General features: G+C 30.0%; 7 protein-coding genes across 7 annotated transcripts; 3 read left to right on the top strand and 4 right to left on the bottom strand.

The window, feature by feature from the left end:
- Positions 1–85: 85 nt before the first annotated feature.
- Positions 86–3,754, bottom strand: SMC1 (cohesin subunit SMC1; the record flags this gene model as incomplete). Its single annotated transcript, XM_011277984.1, has 1 exon — positions 86–3,754. One exon carries the CDS (start codon positions 3,752–3,754, stop codon positions 86–88), a length of 3,669 nt encoding a protein of 1,222 aa, XP_011276286.1.
- Positions 3,755–4,124: 370 nt separating this feature from the next.
- On the bottom strand, positions 4,125–6,167 carry CDC4 (SCF ubiquitin ligase complex subunit CDC4; the record flags this gene model as incomplete). The annotated part of the gene is made up of 1 exon (XM_011277985.1): positions 4,125–6,167. The coding sequence occupies one exon, from the start codon at positions 6,165–6,167 to the stop codon at positions 4,125–4,127; it is 2,043 nt and encodes a 680-aa protein (XP_011276287.1).
- Positions 6,168–7,118: 951 nt separating this feature from the next.
- BN7_1342 (Abhydrolase domain-containing protein 11) lies at positions 7,119–8,069 on the top strand (the record flags this gene model as incomplete). The annotated part of the gene is made up of 1 exon (XM_011277986.1): positions 7,119–8,069. One exon carries the CDS (start codon positions 7,119–7,121, stop codon positions 8,067–8,069), a length of 951 nt encoding a protein of 316 aa, XP_011276288.1.
- A 7,046-nt stretch (positions 8,070–15,115) lies between these two features.
- On the top strand, positions 15,116–16,144 carry BN7_1343 (uncharacterized protein; the record flags this gene model as incomplete). The annotated part of the gene is made up of 1 exon (XM_011277987.1): positions 15,116–16,144. One exon carries the CDS (start codon positions 15,116–15,118, stop codon positions 16,142–16,144), a length of 1,029 nt encoding a protein of 342 aa, XP_011276289.1.
- A 615-nt stretch (positions 16,145–16,759) lies between these two features.
- Positions 16,760–18,439, top strand: SWP82 (Swp82p; the record flags this gene model as incomplete). The annotated part of the gene is made up of 1 exon (XM_011277988.1): positions 16,760–18,439. One exon carries the CDS (start codon positions 16,760–16,762, stop codon positions 18,437–18,439), a length of 1,680 nt encoding a protein of 559 aa, XP_011276290.1.
- A 138-nt stretch (positions 18,440–18,577) lies between these two features.
- On the bottom strand, positions 18,578–20,026 carry EMP47 (Emp47p; the record flags this gene model as incomplete). The annotated part of the gene is made up of 2 exons (XM_011277989.1): positions 18,578–19,824; positions 19,885–20,026. The coding sequence occupies 2 exons, from the start codon at positions 20,024–20,026 to the stop codon at positions 18,578–18,580; spliced, it is 1,389 nt and encodes a 462-aa protein (XP_011276291.1).
- A 215-nt stretch (positions 20,027–20,241) lies between these two features.
- Positions 20,242–20,658, bottom strand: BN7_1346 (SelT/SelW/SelH family protein; the record flags this gene model as incomplete). Its single annotated transcript, XM_011277990.1, has 1 exon — positions 20,242–20,658. One exon carries the CDS (start codon positions 20,656–20,658, stop codon positions 20,242–20,244), a length of 417 nt encoding a protein of 138 aa, XP_011276292.1.
- Between the last annotated feature and the right edge of the window lie 111 nt (positions 20,659–20,769).

Below are 20,769 nucleotides of genomic sequence, written 5' to 3' on the forward strand. Positions count from 1 at the left end.
ATACTTATACAAACATAAACATAGCAACATAAAAAAGCAGAATCAAGAAAAAGCACACACGTATAATCATCTCATTACCCAGCATTTATGCAGTTTCAGGATAATTCCTTAAATCTAAAGTTAAAGTTTTGGAACTATTTTCTCTTTGTTCTCTATAAATCCCAACTAATGCATCAGATTTTTCAAATAATCCATTTTTTAAACTAATAACAATAAATTGAAAATTTGGTCCACTATTCTTTGTAATATAATTTGCAATTTTTTGAACATTATTATTATCCAAAGCAGCATCAACTTCATCTAATACAAAAAATGGAGATGGATGAAATGAATGAATTGCAAATAATAAAGCTAATGCAGCAATGGTTTTTTCACCACCTGATAAAAATTCCATATCTTTAAATCTCTTCATTGGTGGCATTGCATGATATCTAATACCTGCTAAATATGGTTCATCTTCATCTTCTAATGTTAAATAAGCTGCACCACCACCAAGTGTTGTATTATTTGCTTTAGTTAATTCTTTATAAATTGGATCAATTTTTTCACTTATATGATTAAAAGCTGAGATAAATAATTCATATCTTTTGTTTTTAACTTCTTGAAATTTTTTAACAATTACAAGTTCTTGAGATCTTGTCTTGTGTAATTCTTTTTCGATTTCTTCCATTCTTTTTTCAACTTCTGTTAATCTTTCTAATGCTTTTGTATTTGGTGATAAAGTTTCTAATTCTTTTGTAATATCTGATAATTTTTCTGTAATTTCATTTGATATTATTTCATTATCATTTTCTTTATATCTTGTGGATAATGTACTAAAATCAATGGAAATTTCATCTGCGATTGCAAAAATCTCCTCGGTATTATCGATTGGTAAATCATCTAATGAAGATCCTTGTTTTAATGGGATATTTATATTTTCAATTTTACAATTCTTCAAGAAACTTATTCTTTCAATTGTATATCTTTCAATATCTTGTTGTTGAATTTCTAAAGATTTTTTAAATGATTCATAATTGTACTGTAAATCATGTAAATTATCTTCAGAATTTTTAGATTTTTGTAATTTATCTTCAATTGATTTTTCAAAATCTAATAATTCTTGTGTTGTAATTTCTAATTCACTTTCTAATCTATCAATTTGATCATTTGTTAATTCTTTTTCTTTAATTAATTGAGTTAAACTTTTTTCATAACTTGATTTTTCAGCTTCAATTTTAGTAATACGATTTGAAGTTTCATTAAAACGTTCTTTTTCAAAATCTAATTTTTTACCTAATTTATATAATTCATTTTGATATTGATTTAATTCTTTAGATTGTTCTCTAATTTCAGATCCACTTGAATTTTCATATTCTTTAATATCTTTGAATCCTAACTTGGAACAAAATTTTTTGAAAATATCCTTCTTCAATAATTGAATATTATTTTCTTGTTCCAAAATACGTTTATTAACATCATTTAATTTATCTTCTTCTTGTTGACGTCTTTTTTCAGATTCATTTGAATTATTATAATATTTCATCTCAGCATCAACATCTAAAATTGATCTTTCTAATTCAACTCTTTTTCTTCTAACATTAACAATTTGTAAATCAAGATTACCTAATTCATAATCTAAATTTCTAATCTTCATATGATCAGGTCTTCTTTCTTGTAATTGATTTAATTCATAAGATAAATCATCTTTTAATCTTGTTAAATTTTGAACTTCAGTTTTATTCCATCTACGTTCTTGATTTTTTGCACGACCACCAGTCATTAATCCAGCTTTATGAATTAATGAACCATCTAATGTAACAACTTTAACATCAATTTTTTTACCCCATCTAATTTCCTTAGCTAATCTTAAATCATCACAAACCATTGAATTACCACATGCAAATTGCATAGCACGTTCTAATACTGGATCATAATCTATAATATCAATACTTGGTCTTGCACGAGGATCTAATTGACGTAAACGAGAATCAATTGGTTTAGCATCAATAGTATCTAAGGGAATAAAACTTGCAACACCACTTCTTTGTTCTTTTAAATATGTAATACATTGATGAGCAATTGCAGAATTTTCCACAATAACTGAATCAAAATTCTTACCCAAGATTGTTGATATAGCATTTTCATATTTTTTTTGCTTTGGTTGACATAAATCTGATAAAAGACCTTTAACACCTGGGAATAATCTTCTTAAAGTATTAACGTTTTCTCTTAATTTACGTTCTTTATTTGTTTCTCTTTGGTTTGCGTTTAATTCTTCTAATGAGATTAAAGTTTCTCTTAATCTAGAATTTAATTCATATTCTTTTGATAAAAAATTTTCATTTTCAATATTTAAATTTTTCAATTCAATTTTTCTTTGATTATAAAGTTCATTTAATTCATTCAATTCAGTAGATACTGTTGTTAAATCATTACTTAATTTTGAATGTTGACTTTTCAATTCTTCAACTCTAACATCAGCATTTGTTCTTTGATTTGATATACTTGCCAATATAGCTTTAATTTCATTTTTTTCAACATTTAATAAATTCAATTGTTCTTCTTCTGATGCACCACCTTGACTTAAATATTGTTGTTTTAAATTTTCATATTCTTGTTGATCTTCTAATGTAATATTAGAATTACTATGTTTAGCATTAAATTCCTTTTCAGCATTTGATTTAGCTTTTGTTACAACTTTAATTTGTCTTTCAACACCCTGGACATATTCTTGTTGTCTTTCAAAATCAGAACTTAGATCTTTCACACGTTTATTGAATTTTGAAATTGTTTTATTGATAACATCTTGTTGAGCATTTATTGGTAAAAGTTCTTGCTTTTTAGAATTTATATCTGATTTTTGTGAATCAATTTTCTTATGAAATTTATTTAATTTTAAAGATTCTTTTGCATATTCAGCTTTAACTGATTGAAATTCCTTTTCAGCTTTATGTATATCATTTTTCAATTCTTTTAATTTTTTCTTAGATTCTTTAAATTCATCTGTTAAATTATCTCTTTTAAGTTCAATATGATATAAATTCCAAAGTGTTAAAAGTTTAGTCAAATTATTTTTTTCATGAAGTTTACTCTTGAATTCTTCAGCTTCATGACGTTGTTCTTTATATTGTTTCAATTCACTGATTAAAGTTCTTCTTTTAGATAAGATAGCAGCTGTATCTTCTTTAGCTTGATCTTGTTCATCTTTCAAACTTTCATATTCTCTCTTATATTCTAGTGATCCACTAACAGTTTCCAACAATTTACTCAATTCAGCAGCGGATTGTGAGGCAATTTGTTCAACATCACCTTGGAAAACTAAGAAATTTCTAGCTTTAATCAAGATATTTTCCTTTTTCAAAACATTTGAATATTCACCAGCAGAGGTAACTTTATTATTAATTCTATATTCACTTTGACCTCTTGAACCAATTGTTCTTTTCAATTGTAAAATTTCACCATCAGATTTTTCATAAATTGCCATAACATAAGCAGTTTCAGAATCTAAATCTTCATTATCTAATTCACCATCTTGTAATTGTTCAATATCACCATCTAATAAACGACCTCTATAAATCAAATCTTTCAATTGATTTGATCTCAAATGTTGAGATTTCACACCTAAAACAAATGAAATAGCATCCATCATATTTGATTTACCAGAACCATTTGGACCAATAATACTAGTAAAATTTGCTGATCCAAACCCAATAGAGGCTGTTCCTCTGTATGATTTGAAATTGTGCAATTCCAATCCAACTAATCTACCCATTGTATCTGATCTTTCCCCTGTTGGTATGTGTTCTTGGAATTGATGATAATTAATCGATGATATTATTTAGTCTTATTCGCCTCCAGGATATTCAATTTAAAACGCGTAAATTTAATTAATTTAAATCACCAAAAATTAATTCGCGTTTGTTTTTAAAAAATCGCGAAACGCTTTGTTTATTGTTGATTATGTAATCATAATAGACATCAATTTTACGACTCATAAACTATTAAAACTAAATTTCATTTACAACAAAATAATTAATCTAAAATAAACGTTGCATTTCACTCATCAAAGAAGATCTATATACGTAGACCTCATAATAGGGTATAATAAAAATAAATGATAATAATAATAATATCTGTATAAACTATGCACTTTTACTAAAATCTAAAATTTCAATAAAACTTTGTGAATTCTTCTCCACTGCAACAATACATTTTGAATGATTAAATCTAGTTGACCATATTTGACCAGCATCTGGTAATAAATGAGACCTTATTAATTTACCCTTTTGACGTAAATCATAAACATTAAATTGATTTTCACTACCACTAACCAGTAAATTTGGTGATGCATGAAATGTTGTTATAGCTGCATGATTATCATGATGAAGTGTAAATTCATTTTTATAACTTGTTGGATTCCAACCTCTTAAAGTACCATCTGCAGCTGCACTAACTAAATAATTTGATGATAATCCTAATAATCCAACTAGTGAAGTATGTCTTGTTAAATCTGCAATACATTCACCATTTGATAAATCCCAAACTTTTATACTAGAATCCATAGATGCAGAAATACATCTATTTCTTTCCAGATCTAATAAAGTTGAATATATTCTATCTGAATGACCTTGTAATGTAAATTTACATTTACGTTCTTTTAAATCCCAAACACGAACAGTATGATCATATGAACCTGAAACAACTAAATTACCATGACCAGTAACAGCTCTAACAGATGCAGTATGTCCTCTTAAGACACAAACAAAATATGGATTATTAACATCATTTTCATTAAAATCTTCACCTTGATCATCTTCATTTGGTAATTTCCAAACATGTAAAGTACTATCTCTTGAACCAGTTATAATTAATTTTTCACCTGTTTCTTCAATTGTAACAATCTCCATACATCTAATTGTGGAAGTATGACCTTTGAAAATATGTGTACATTTCCCTGTTTGTAAATTCCAAACTCTAACAGTTCTATCAGTTGATCCACTAACAATTTGATTACCAACATATTTTAATGCCCAAACACCACCTTCATGACCTGATAAACTTTTAATTAATTCACCAGTATCTGGATTATAAATATTAATCATATGATCATCAGCACCTGAAATGATTTTTTCATCATCAAATTGTAAACAAGTAACAACATTTGGACCATGACCAGCTACAGTGATTTTTTTAGGTTCAAAAGTTGGATCAGTCCAATTTTTAAGCAGTTCAAATCTTTTAATATATAAACTTTGATAATAACTTGGATTTTCAATTTTTTTGAAATTTGAAGAAAATAATTCTTCTGGTGTTATAAGATTATCTTTAATTAATAAATTTTTCCAAAATTCACCTGTAATTAGATTATTCCATTTCTTAGATACCAATAATATGTTATTTAAAGATTTATAATCCAGGAATTTCATAACTTTATAAGATAATTCTAATGGTAAATTTGATATTATATCTCTTTTCAATCCTTCATCAATAGTATTTCTAAAATCACTTAAAACACTTCTATCACAACTGCTTAAAAGTTTAAATATTAAACTATTGACAGAACTTTTGGATAAAGAAGTTGTAGCAAAATTTTCAATAAAATTTACAACATCAGATGAGGTTGTTAATAATGGTTCAGGGGTTAATAAATGAGTTTCATCATATGCAGATTGTGCTGGGGATGCAGAAGGTGATGGAAGTGGCAGTTCACTATTTTCATATTCTTTTATTCCATTAGTGACTGGTTGTTGCTGTTGTTGTTGGGTTTGTGTTTGTTGTTGTTGTTGTTGTTGCTGTTGTGTTTGTTGAGGTTGTTGATCTATTTCAATATTGGACATAGGATCTTCTAATAGCTCATTAGGTGTTATTCTAGTTACTTCTAAGATTTCTTCATCAGCTCTATCATCGATATCATGTTGATATTCTTTTATAATACCTTCTTGAATATCTTCATCTCTTAGCGTTAGCCTGCGTTTAATTTCATTATTAAGTTGCTTTTGTTGGAAAGGTTCTTCAGTACTTCTTCTTTTCTTTTGAGTATTCAAATCAGATGGTAAAGTTAATACATTTTTTAATCCTGGAGCATCAGTTAAGATGTATGAATCTTCTTCCCTTATTTTGCAACAGAAGGGGCTTTCAGCTTCTAATAAGGGGTATTTTGGAGGATTTTGATTTTGATTTGACATGGTGAAGAGAAAGCTAAAGGTAAAATAGTGATCTTGAAAGCAAGGGAGAGAAATATCTTATACCTGTGATTTTTTCCCAAGGGTTTTGATGATGTTGATGTTTGTTGGGTTTAATTGTGTAAACCTTATATGAATGAAATTTTGGGAACTTGGCCGCGTAGTAGTTGGTTCTATAATAGGATCTATCTTGTTTTGTTTTGTTTTATTTGTTTTTGATGGTCTTTGTAGTGTGACAGGTATATATTCCCTTTGAAATGTTTGATCTGTGGAGTGTTGGTGATGTTTTGTTTGTTTTAGTAGGTTCGTGTTGAATCTTTGTTATTTGAAATGGAAATTTGAACCACGAATTTTCTCGTTTTGTAAAAAAAACCACAACTTATCTGAAACCAAAAATTTCGCGATGTTTACAACAATTTTGGTCTAGCTTTAAAAGGTTTAGACGGAGGGTTGCTGGTGTAATTAGTACGATTGGTGTTTATTTGATGGTTTAAACCAACTTTTTGAGGTATATTTACCCTATATGCTTTGTTAATATGGTTTCTTTCTCGAATTTGCGACTCCTGTGGTGATTTAATAATCTGAAACCTGAAACCTCAATGGTTATATAGACACCAATATCAATATTGAAGTCTGTGATTAAGTTCATAAAAAGCTACAGCTAAACTGACAAATATTCCTCTATCAGAAGAGTCAAGACCTCATACAATAATCAACCTTCTCATCTCATTTAAATATCAACAACTTCGCTTAAAAACGTAAACAAAAGTGTCAAATCAAATCAGTAATTCGCGTATAACCGGTAAAGGTAAATAAGAGCCGGATCTTGTTACCTAAGAAAATCTCGGAATTCGAGAAAAAGTTGTAGTATAGATCGTAATCAGCAGATACCATTAAGTATAGATTCTCTAAGGTATTGCTAGATATTAGTTGATCTCTATACCTTTAGACAAGATGAACATTTTGAGAAGGACATTCTCCACTGCAAGACCACTAAAATCTGCTCTATATGATGGTACAGCATCGTCTTTGGCCAAGAATGAATTCAATGATAAATTATTATCCAGAGATATTCCAACTGTTAAATTAGCTTATGATTTAATTAATGATAAAACAAATACTTTAAAAGAAGGTGCACCAATATTGATTTTACATGGTGTCTTTGGATCAAAATCAAATAATAGAAGTATAGCAAAACAATTAAACTCAAGATTAGAAAGAGATGTTTATACAATAGATTTAAGAAATCATGGTGATTCTCCTCATAATAAAAGACATGATTATCCTGCTTTAGCTGCTGATGTTGAACGTTTCATCGAGGATAATGAATTACCAAAACCAATCATTATTGGACATTCAATGGGTGCTAAAGCTGCTATGGCATTAAGTTTAAGAAGACGTGATTTAATTGAAATTTTGGTTAGTGTTGATAATTCACCAGTTAACTTACAACCATCTTCATTATTTCCTAAATATGTTTCAATCTTGGAAAGAATAGTTAATGATAAAGATATCAAAACAAATAAAGAAGCTGATCAATATTTTGCCAAATTTGAAAAAGATCAAGTTGTTAGACAATTTTTATTACAAAATATTAAAAAAAATAAAGAAACTGGTCAATTAGAAAGTAGAATTCCTTTAGATATAATGAAAAATGCATTAGTTAAAGGTGAAATTGCAGCATGGGAATTTGATTCAAATTTTTCAAGATGGATGGGTCCTTCATTATTCATAAGAGGTACAACTTCAAAATATGTACCAGATGATTATATTCCAGAAATTGGTAAATTTTTCCCAAATTTTGAAATTCGTGATATTGAAGCAGGTCATTGGGTTATGGCTGAAAAACCAAAAGAAACTTTAGATGTATTGATTGATTATATTGAAAGAAATGAAGACATATGAATATGTTCCTCGGTAAAAATGTTCAAGGATGATGAACTATAAGTTGGTTTTATAAATCTATGCATGATACATACATTAATATTTACGAGGAACTTGATAATTGTCTCAATGTATTATTTCCATATATTCTTTATAATTATTTGGCTGTAAGGTGAAAATGTGACAAGTTTGTTTAACAAATATCATTCCCGATAAGTACAATGTAATATGTTTCATAATAATGTTAACGTTCTTCATGATAATAATATTATCGTAAATTAATATAAAACTGGGATCTGTGATCTTCTACAGATCAATGGAAAGGTACATTCTAAGCAGAATTTGTACCAACATCCTTCAATCGATATAACTTGTTATATTCACAATAATATACAAATTTGTCCAACTTTGCGTATATCATGTCTATGAGTACATTCTTATGTCAGCGGTTAAATTCCATGTCAATTAACCAGATCATGTTATCGGTATAAAATTTCTTGGACCCTTGATATACTACTCATGAGTCATGATATCATGTAGCCTTAAAGTTTAAACTACAATCTCTTTACTACGAAGATCTAGTAATTTAATAGTTTGTACATGATGTGATTGTGCAAATAGAATTCAGATAAAAAGTACAGCATGATGATAGTATGATATCTAGCTGTATAGTAGATCTTTTTATGCTTTATTATATATTCAACATAATTGTGAATATGGTCAAGTTATACGTAGATGATTATTGGAAAACGTACATATATATATAGTCTTCATGATTATGGACATGTACTTGAGATCAATTAAAAGATTTACAAGCTACGTCTGCAAATGTATAGCGCTATAGCTACTAATTGTTTAACTTAACATTCTCATAAATCTTCAACAAAAAGAGTAATATGCGATAATTCATTTAAACCCTGACTTTTCAAAGCTAATCTTAAAGGACATCAAGTATAATTCATATACAGGTCAACACACATGGCCGTTCAACCTTGATTGTATGGAAGTTTTGAGCTTTATCAACATAGAACCCCATTTGGAAATTAGACAACATAATTATGGTAACTCTATTAATACTCGAAATGAGCGGAATACCTGTTGCTATATGAATGTAAGTAGCAATTTCTTAATGTAACTCGTAAAGTATATTTCCTATTTATTTGCCGTCATGAATTTTAATACTCTTCATGAAGCTATTCTAAACTTAAAGGCGTGCTTGTACATGTATCTCAATGAGCTTAATATAATTTAAAGTTCAAAGACGAAACTAATTATAATAGGACTCATGGAACCGGGATGTAGACGACGTCGACGTCTATATACATGACCAAAAGTTTGTATGGCAGCTCTTGATCTCTAACATCAATAATTAGCTGGATCATGATTCCACAATCAAATTTTACAAACAATGGTACGTAGAGTTCTTGAGATCTGGCTGCGTTTAATGTGATATATTTTAGTGAAAGACATATTCTTCAATTTACATATATTATGGCGGCCTTCCATTTTTAATATAATACTTTATCTGCATATCATTATAGACTATAAGCTGTTATAGTATATATATAGGGCTACTAAATGAAGCCTGAAGCCTACCCCATGGGACTTTTATTTTGAACATCAGCTATGAACATGACAGCAATTAAGGTACAATTGATAACTTCTGCCATATTTAAAGTTGAACCCCCACGTACTTTGAGACATATATATTTAAGCTTTACTAGTTGAAACAAATTTCCCAGTAAGTAAATGATTCGAGATTTGTGTATTTACGATTCTTGTAAGTGGTCAACAATGTGGTCAAGTAACAAAGTAAAGTGCCATGTCTTGACAATTTGCTTGATCGTGTTGAAAGTGTCTATTGTCCCTCAATAATTAACTATACATGAAGTTTTACGAGCTGCTGGATGTTCATCACAGGATGATCATGAAGTTTCGGCCACGTCTTTCGAAAGGATCTGCCAAAGGTGTTCTACAAATCCGAGACATACAGTATCAGAGATCTTTCAACAAGTTGATAAGTTTATATTATTTAGCGTATATATAAATATTATGAACCGTTAAAGTGGATTAACATTGTCAACTAGAGGCTCAAAATCTTTAAGCACTATAGAGAGCACATTCCAGTCTTCTCCATATAATCCAATTTTCTTCATGTTGGCCAGCTAATTGTTCACTCAAGATTTAATTGCACTGAACATTTGGTCCACTGGCTAGACTCAATTAATTTGAGCTTTGGCGCTTACATAACGGGCGTATAAGTCAAAATTGTTGAGCTGGAAAATAGACTTTATACCTTAACAAGTTGTTACCAGTTACCAGCTAAATTTTTAATTTTAGAAAGCTGGTATTTCGAAAGACGTTGTGGATTCAGGAGTCGACTACAGTTGAGATAATTACGTGTAACGTAAGAGAATATCACAAGCGCTCAACCCCATATATAATCAAGAGAACAGTGCTATATAGGTCGAAGGTTGTACAATATTATAAGCGTGTAGGTATAACGTATTCCTAACTTGGTGTTTGATCAGAGGTACAGTACTTCTAAGTTCTACCCGTCGTTTCAAGAGTCATTTTGGTTTCAAGTTTCAACGTTTCAACAGGAGGCTACTAGCTAATTTTATATTCTATAAAGCTATATAATATATGCTATTTTATAATATCATGAGAACGATTAGCCCTCGGCATATATACAAGATCAATATTCAAGAGTTCCTATAAAGTCAACATCCAATAATAAGTGTATAGGGCTTTTACATAGCTGGAAGTTGGAACCAGCTATTAGCTAGCGATCATACCGAATTATTACTAACTGTTATAGCGTTGATAACCCAACAAAAACGTTTGGAAATTACATATGGAATTCATGGACCTCAAGATTGACCGAAACTAGGACGTAAATTAAAGTTTTCTCATGAAACTACGTCGTCTTAATCAAACAGTTGCTCTTATGAGTAAAGTCTTTTTCGACTAGATAATAGTTCATGATATGACTTGACATCAGCTTCTAAAATGTTGATGTTTGTTCTATTCGTATTGAGTGTTCAATTATCTATTACGTGGCTCAAACCTCATAGTCGTGGGACTTATATATGTCACCATGATGAAAAAGTTTATTATCATGATTCATTAGCTTAACAGTTTTTTTATCTGCAAAATTTCCTTTCAGGAATTTTATGTCTCCTGTACGTTGTGGACAAATGCAAGAAGTCGGTTGAGTCATGCTGATTTTTTTGGAGATCTGCAAGTTTATGTATAGAATCATTCTAGTAAAGCTAACGACGAAACCATTTAAGCTTCTATAAAATATTACTGACTTCAATTGAGTAGATCTGGTCCTTCGATGAAGCCATTTTTTACATTGAATTATAATATTTAAGAGACAATAACCTCAAGCTACAGCCGTATGTGCTTGATTGATACTGAGGCAATTCTTGTGGCATATCACGATTCACCAACGTACGTCGCACGCCCTATTTAATTTTAGCTTTTAGCTCGAGCCTAGTAGCCTCTAATCGCTAGGCCTTTGATATAAATTTATATAATTAATGGACGTTAATTTATTTGTAGACGAGGTTTGGCACTTTTACAGTTGATATGATTGAACTACTAGTAGAAGCAAAAATTAAAACTGTATGATGTATTATTGTTCATAATTAAGGATGCCGGCGACGTCGTAAACTTTAATGATATTTCAGTGTCTCGATGTCCTATCATCTTATAATAACCTAGCTAGTCATACATATATTAATATTTATATATAGTATTATATACGTTACAACTTTTGTATGTATAGCTAGGGTGATCTATAATGGTGTGTCCATAAAGTGAAGGTCATGATTAGAGGTATATATAATTCTATATTGATATAAATATTATAGTTCATTTCCTCAATTAGCTCATGCAGACGACGATATTAGTACTTCAATATATAGCGGAAACCTTAAATTAGGCGATGGATCGATATATCATGCAATTATAATAGGCTTTCAATTATTATAAATGGTGATACTTAATATAAGCTGAATCTAGAACATTTGAATAGGATATATTCATAATATATACGTCTAGATCAATATATCATTTATAGTCTTTATATATGATCATTTCTGATCTATATAGCTCTATATGAACACCTAGATATTAAATAAGTACATCTACAAGATGGCCGACGTCTAGTACACTTAATATATTGCAGTATGACTTCATGCAATGATTCTATATAATATCTCGACATTAAATATAGTAAATGAAGGTACTTCTATTGATCGTATTAGCGCTGATAACACGTCCAATCAACTTTCGACTAATAAGCTCATGTTTCTGGTATATCGAGATCCATTAATATAATTGCATATATTCTATGATTGACTTCAAATTGCAAGCTGGGGAAGTAAATCAAAGCAGCTTGTCAATATCAATTAAGGGAAACTTGCGGACCTCGTTGAAAGTCAAAAGAAGTTACCATATCATCAGTTCATACGATAGAAGGTTTCGATAATACATTTTGACCCTTGATAAAAATTACGATAGAATTGCTTTCATCGCACAGCGCTAGTTGCTAATACTTCTGAGTCTATTAATATTTGTTCACCACATGTGCAAGACAGCTTATATATGCTACTGTGATGTGCTACATTATGAGACAATATATAATTCTAGTGTCATATCAATCAATTCATATATGTGGTTACTTAATTGGTGAATCGTGATCATGAATTGCAGTTTATATGCAGCTATTAATATATCAACATCTTTTGAGTTTAATATTAATATCGTGTACATGGATGATGGGTATTACAGTACTATTACTATAGGTACTACAGTACCCCAGATCTCGACTTAAGTTACGCAGGCTAATAGCTATCATATTAAAATTTGAATTCGACAGAGAAGCACAACATTGATTAATTGTTCGACTAGCTACGTATAGATGAAAGCTGAAAGATATCTTGATCGTTGCAGCTTTCTTTACGTATAAGAAGTTAAATATGTCCGCTTTAACTGTTGAATATCAGCTGCGAAAGGTAATAATTTGAATGATAATTAGCATCATTATATTCAAACTTCAAACTTCCTAAGTTCAAAGTTCACTGATTTGATCTGTAATTGGCACTCATCAGTGTCAACGAAAAGAAATACAGTATATATTAGCAATTGTTTCGTTAATATATTTCACAGATAACCCACGGTGATTCATGCGGCATATGAACTTTAATCATATATGTCCTCACTGGTCACTTGCCTAGTCAACTAACTGATCAACGTAAAGAGTTCGACGACGTAAGTCAGTACATACTACGCAGTAGCTTATTGAATCTTCGAATGATCAAATATAATTCATATCAACCCCACAAAGTTTCCAGGGAACAGGCTAGTGATTCGTGAATCAGAATTATAGCTTCATGTACTTGCAAATTAAGCACAAGCCCAGGGTGAAAAACTTAAAAATTAAAATACACAATTTATTTAGACTATGCAGCCAGTACGTAGAACGTATAGCACAAAGCTAATGTATTCTCCAAATCGTAAAATCAAAAGTGCACCACTCCCTGTAATAACAGATAAAAGTGGTCAGTTTAATACATGCGCTTGTCATCTTTTGTCCAAATTTATCTAAATGCGATGCAAGATTCGTAACGGAGTTTTCTAGTCAAAGAAAATATTCATAATTCTCATTCACGAGTCACAGCTGTCAATGACATTTAGGAAGATATAAACGTCTTTGATACACGAAATGGGCTTAAAAGTGGTTGGTAACTTGGTACGATAGTAAATTGTAATTGAAAGCTATTTGTGAAGGGTACAAATTAGTAGTATTAGACAGGAACACTTTGAATCTTGAACATGCAATATTAATTCGCTAGCTAAGCCATATAAATAGGCACTACCAACACACCTCAATGACAATTCTAGCCAATTACAACGTATATTGCACAGCTAGGAAGTCGCTATGCTTCAACTAATTCTGAATCTGCTAGAGCTAGCTATAACTATAATTGGCTTTAACTAGCGCGTATATCGATATCAGTAAACCTAAACTTAAACCCTCATATATAATGATTGATATATCATGAATAGTTCAAGCCGGATATTTCTGCTAATTAAGTTGCACATATATCTTAAAAATCAAATACAATGAAAGTCGATGGCACAGTATATACATCCTGCGAAATAATGACTGTACTAGAACTTGCAAGTTCTACAATTTGTCCTATAAGGTCATCCGCTAATTCCTTAGCTGGGGCCTAGCCAGCTCTTGCCCGTTTATATATCCTTTCCTAAACACCTGTAGGCTGTAGGCTGGGCTTGAAAGTTGAAACTTTTCCTTGAAGTTGAAGATAAGCAAATATTTTACAAGGCTCTTTTGATGGTTAACTTCCCCCCTAACTTTCTGGCGGAGTGAAAATTCTGCAATCTAGGCTGAATTGTCCCAAAATACAAACGACCGTTAGAGTTTTGAAGGCGCTTGGGTGAGTAAGATGCGAGAAATATGCATATAAGATACATTCAAATGCATGATCTGTATTATTATGCCGGGACACAAAGCATCTTAGCATCAAAGTCAGCTCTGTTTTTGCAAAAGTCTAAAATTTACTTTTTTTTGGAGCCATGGCGATTGTTCTAATTTTTTCAAAAAGTGAAGTTTCTGTTTATTCACTACTTGCATTATGGAGAATTTGGGTTAGTTTTTGGATTAGTTGAAGTTAACCGTAATGTTTGGTGTTACATGGATTCCGTTTGTAAAAATGTATAAGATCAATCAATTCTCCCTCCATATTTTATTTCTCCAGAAGAATCTGTCTTGATCTTAAAGAGCTGTACTTCTCAGACAACATTAAACTTTAACTGTGTTTTACGTTTGTACAAGGATTTACAGAAGATCAATTTAAAACTCGGAAGTCAAAATTTACAGCGGCTTACTTCAATCATAACGCATTCAATTCAAACGTATATATACATCACTTTTTGGCATTGTTGCAATTTGACTTATCAACATATATATACATCAGGAGATCACATCTTAAACAATTAAAGTCTTATCATTAGATTCAAATTTTACAAATATGGAGATTATTATGCCATCCAGTGGTTCAGGTTACTTTAACAATAGTAATCACTTACAAGATTCTACCAACTCAGAGGCAAATTCAAACTATGATCTTAATAACTATAGCAGCTTCAATACATTTTCCTACCCAACATCCAATTTTCAATCAATCAATAATAATTCAAATATTTTGAATAATGAACAATCATCAACCCCAGCTCATTCTTCAATTGATCAACAATCAAGATCAGATCCTTCATCTTTCAGATCCATAAATGCTCAAAATAATCGTTTCATAAAACAAGAAGCTGATCAATCAAGTAACAGCAACTTCACTAGTAGTACACAATACAATCAACCAAGATCTGGACCAATAACTCAATCACAACTGGATTATGCATCCATGAATAACTTTCAATTCCCTTCAAATCAACATCTCTTCCGTTCTGAACATCAGCCACCAGTTCCACAACAACAATATCAACCACATTACCAACAAGCTGAACCATTACGCTCACCATTGCCACCAACTCAATATTCACAAATTACAACACCAAATAATGTGATACCACAAAGTAACTTTAACTCACATTTCCAATACAGTTCAAACTTCAGCCACCATGAACATAGACCTTCAGATCAATCACCAATTTACAGCCAAGATTACCAACAACAACAAAATTCATACTTCCCACAAGTTGTTTCTCGTGATGAGCAACAAAGACAAGTTGCATTCAATGATCCTTTCAATTCAAGACATCATCAACATCATCAACATCAACCAGCTATTCAAAAAGTTGAAACTTTTTCAAATGATGACATTCAAATTTTAAAATCTTTATTATTCAATGGTGAAAAAGTCAAATGGAAATATGTTGCTAGTAAATTGGCCAATGTCTCAGGTAGAAGAGCTACTTCAACTGCTTGTTGCAAAAAAACAAGAGAATTATTTCGTTTACCATCTGAAAGAGCTTGTGGTGATTTGGGAACCAGTTTACCATATGTTGTCCATGATTCATGGAAGTCCATAGAACAAAGAAGATAGAATACCCATGTGTTTTATATTGATTAATATTCAGATTTGAACTGTTCAATTGATTCTGTTTTGATTTTTACGTCCCCTTTTTAATGCTTTCACATATGATCCAATTATCTTTTTTTTTGATTTCCTTTCTGCTCATTTTGTCACCATTGATTTTGTGAAGCAATATTTAATCCTTATATTATGTTTGATATTATATATATGAGTTGATTTGTTTTTAATACAATCACATCATTCAGTTTATTTCCATAATCAATTGATCATGGTTATCTATATTAATTCAAGAATTTCCCATTTTGTTATATTATGTTATAGGCGTTAATGCAGTTTTGTCTTTAGATATGTATTATCTTTTTTTTGTGTGATTTAAATATACATAGTTCATCACAAATGGTTTAAATATGTAGTTGAATTGATATAATTTTAATATAGTTCTTTTCAAAATTTGTCGGCTTCTGCTGTTTTTCAAAGTTTTTACCCAAAGTCATGTGATATAGAATTCCGCGAATTTCAATTACGTGTAGTAATGAAAAACTGAGAACCAAAATATCAAAATGAACAAAAGCATTGTATGGGGTCTTCCAAAAACAGTATTTAAAATCAACATAACCAATCATCATGTCGGGAGATAGCAAACAGGAAAAGAGCCAGAATCCTCTTATATCTGAAATTGAACAAAACCTACCAGAAAACACCCCAGAAAATCCTCAACCAAGACTGTTTAAAGTCACTAAGGCAGACCTTTATGAACATACACAATATACTAAAACTTTCCCAAAAAATCTTGATGTTAAAGCACCAATTGTAGAGGATTATCAAAACGTTGGTACATTAACTGAAGACGGTGTTGATTATGAAGTTACAAAGACTGATCCAAAAGGTGAGGAAAAAATTACAGAAAATGGTTATTTATTAGGTGGTCGTCAATATATTTTATCAACATTTACACTACCGGGACGTGGTAAAAAACTTTTCGTATTAGGTACAGAAGCTGCTAAATTCTTGAACAGTAGAGATGCTTTTGTTTTATTCAATAAATATAAACAATTATGTAAATCAACTGCAAGTGATGAAGAAAGAAAATTTTTAGAAAAATGTAATTTTAGTATATCAAAAATTAAATCAAGATCAGTGGCATTTACATCAGCAAGAAATTTATATATGGTTTTTGGTGCAAGAATCCTTAAGAAAGGTAAAAGAATTGTTGATGATTATTGGGAAGATTCAGCTAAAGAACAAGGTTTTAAAGAAACTGATCAAGTTTTCCCAGTGGATAGAAATACTACAGTTCCAAAACCTGAAGTTTTAAAACCCAAACCAGCTCCAAAACCATTACCAAAAGCTCCAAAAGTAACATTTATTAATCCATTACCACCTATTGAAGATAGAAGAGATTATTTGACCACATTTAGTCAAGGAAATCCAATTCAAGTTTTACCAGGTCAAGGTATAACTGGTGGATTAGAATTGGCTTCAGTTGCTACAATACCGAAATATAAAAATGAACATACAGGTGGTGTTAAACATAGAAGTATATTGAGTACTTTATCAACAAGTTCTTCAACTCCATCACTTTCCACACAATCAACAACAATACCTATAAATGATTCATTAGTTGGAGAAAAATCTCCAGGTGGATTACTATATTATCATTCTTCAGTTATTAAAAGAATAAATCAAGATGATTCTGAAAAAATTAAAGAAATTGAATATTTGCATGGAACAGTTGAAACAAATAATTATATTGCATTAGCAAGAAAACCAAGAGAAAAACAATGGAATTATTATTGGCAAGTTAAAAGTGGTACACCATTAGGATTAACAGAAAAGGATAAAGATAAATATTTTCAAGAACAAGAAGAATCATTAAAAGAAATTAAAGAAGAAACAATATATAATGAATTATTATATTGTGATCAAATTATTAAAAAAAGAAAAATTCCAAATCCAAATTATATTAAACATGGTAATATTGAAGCACCAAAACCTCCATATTATGAAAAGCCAATTGAAGATCAACCACAGAATGAACAACAACAAATTCCACAATCTTTGAATGGACAACCATCAATCTCTGGACAAATAAACCCAAATGGTCAACCAACTTCAATTCCAAATCAAATACCAAGTGGTACTCCAATAAGTCAACCTTATCATATAACAGATCCTCAACAAACTACAAGATTCCCAACACAATCAATTCCTCAACAACATGTTGGTTTTGTACAAGGTGGTATTCCACAAGGTTTACCAACTGGTATTCCACAACAAAATGTTTATGGTCAATATGGTAGATGAAATTTTACAAATAATATTTATGAATATTTAGTGAATATTCTTTATATATTCAAAAGCTTGGTATATAATATACAAATGATTGATGTGTGTGTCTTTTTTTAGGTTATTTCTTTTTTTCTGTGTTCAAGTTAAATTGTATTATAATAATTTTGTCTTTATATCATGACGTAATCTATAAGTAAATGCAATTAAAACAATAATTAAAATTAAAATTGGAATAATTAAAATTTTTAAACTTGAAACTAATTCAGAAATTGGATTTTCTTGTTTTTCCTTTTCTGAATAAACTAAAAATTGAATATTTTTATTTAATTCATGAATTGATTGTTCATTTTCTCTTAATTGGTTAATATTTTCATTATTTGTTTTTGTTATTGAATTTGTTAATGAATTGATTTCAGTTCTAATTAATCTTTCTAAAGTTTCAATTTTTGTTTCAAAATTGGAAATTTTTGATTCTAAATTATTAATTTTTTCATTTAAATTTTTAATCTTGTTGGTATATTCTTCAAGATATGATAAATCTGCATTTTTACCGGATTTTGTATTTATAGAAAGTCCTGTTAATTTATTATCAATATTTTGGAAATTTTCTAATAATTCTTTATTTGATAATTGAATTTTATCAATATTTGTTAATAAATGACTTAATGATTTATCATTAATATCAAATTTTTCATGAATTGGTTCTTGTTGTAAAGTTTCCTTTGTAGTCTCTGCAACTTTTTCACCAGAATCATCTAATTGAACATATTTTGTAACAACTTTTGGTTGAGTAGCGGGAATATTTTCATTATCCAAGACTTCACTTAAGACACCACCATAAGTTTTCATTCTTAATAATTCAAATTGTTCATGATCATTATTTGTAATTGCACTTATAGCAAATTTATAATTTTTTGGTAAATTAATTTTTTTAGTTTTAAAACAAATTTTATTATCAATTTGAACAATTAATATATTATTATAATAAATAATTCTTAAAGTAAATGGAACTTGAGAATTTTGATATGATGCAAGACATGAACCAAAAGATTGATCATATAATGATTCACCTTTCCCAGATAAATCATCAGATCCATCATTTAAAAACCCACGAATAGTACTACCAGTTGGTCCATTACTATCAATAATAACATTTAACCCATCAAATTTTCCTGAACCACCAAAGAATGAAGTATCTTTTTCATCGTGATCTCTAACATATCTTATTGAAATACCACTTCCAGTTTTACCAAAACTACCAACACTTCTAATTATAGTTTCAAAAGTCCAAGTATCATAAGAAACTTGTAAATCATTTGATAATGAAGCTTTTGAATTTTGATTTGGTGTTAAAATGAATCTACCATTTTCAAATTTTGGATCACCAGTGATTTTCCAGTCTTTTTAAAACAAGGGGTTAGTATTTTTCAAAATAATAATATTTCAATTGTAAAACTTACTATGAGTTGATAATGATTCAATTTGAGCTAAATCAGGTAATGAAAGGTCTTCATCAACCAATTTTTCATCAGCTTCAGTATGAGCCCATACTGACGTACTCAGCAAAATGGATGCAGTGATATATTTCCAATCAAGCTTCATATCTAATACTTAGCAATTGATCAAAGTCTTTGAATTGAGTTTCTGTGCTTGTTTCAGTCAATAGATCAAGTGTGGTTTAGTTCTGGAAATCCATATTGATTTCAACAACGCTACGTTGTCTTTTTGGTCAGGGGACTACACATATAAGCAATTGAAGAAACATCTACAAGTGAATCAAGTGAAATCAAGTATAAATAGTCGTTTGATTGTTCAAATTATTGTTGTTCATTGGCAGCTTCATTACATTCAACGCATTCATTTTGATTGTTATTATCATTATCATCCTCTGTTTTTTTTTCCTCAGCGATGAGCTTTCCCTCATTCTTATTAGACTTATCAACATGACCCAGAACTTCCTCTGGAAATACTTCATTACGTACTTTCTGTTTAAGTATCTTAGAGTCTGGGAACCCATCGTTCTCTTTGCGATCCCATATCTGAACAGATGGTGATGATTGATCTTTTTGCACTTCAACTCTAAACACACCGGATTCAAAAGGTATTAAAGAGACTTCACCTAGTTTTTCACCAAAAGTTGATAATAATTCTTGTAAATACCATGCAGCTCTTAGGTTCCATTTGCACTTGGTACAAAACTTGATTGTGACTCTAGGGTAGATGACCTGTGACATTGTTGATTGTGATACTAACCATTGACTACTTGATACTTGACTAGTCCTTTGATACTAATTGATTGTATTTCTACCAATGGTTATGTTCGTCTGTTCGCGACACGTTAATTT

This window comes from Wickerhamomyces ciferrii, contig 00029, assembly GCF_000313485.1.
Source record: "Wickerhamomyces ciferrii WGS project CAIF00000000 data, strain NRRL Y-1031 F-60-10, contig 00029, whole genome shotgun sequence".
Lineage (NCBI taxonomy): Eukaryota > Fungi > Ascomycota > Saccharomycetes > Phaffomycetales > Wickerhamomycetaceae > Hansenula > Hansenula ciferrii.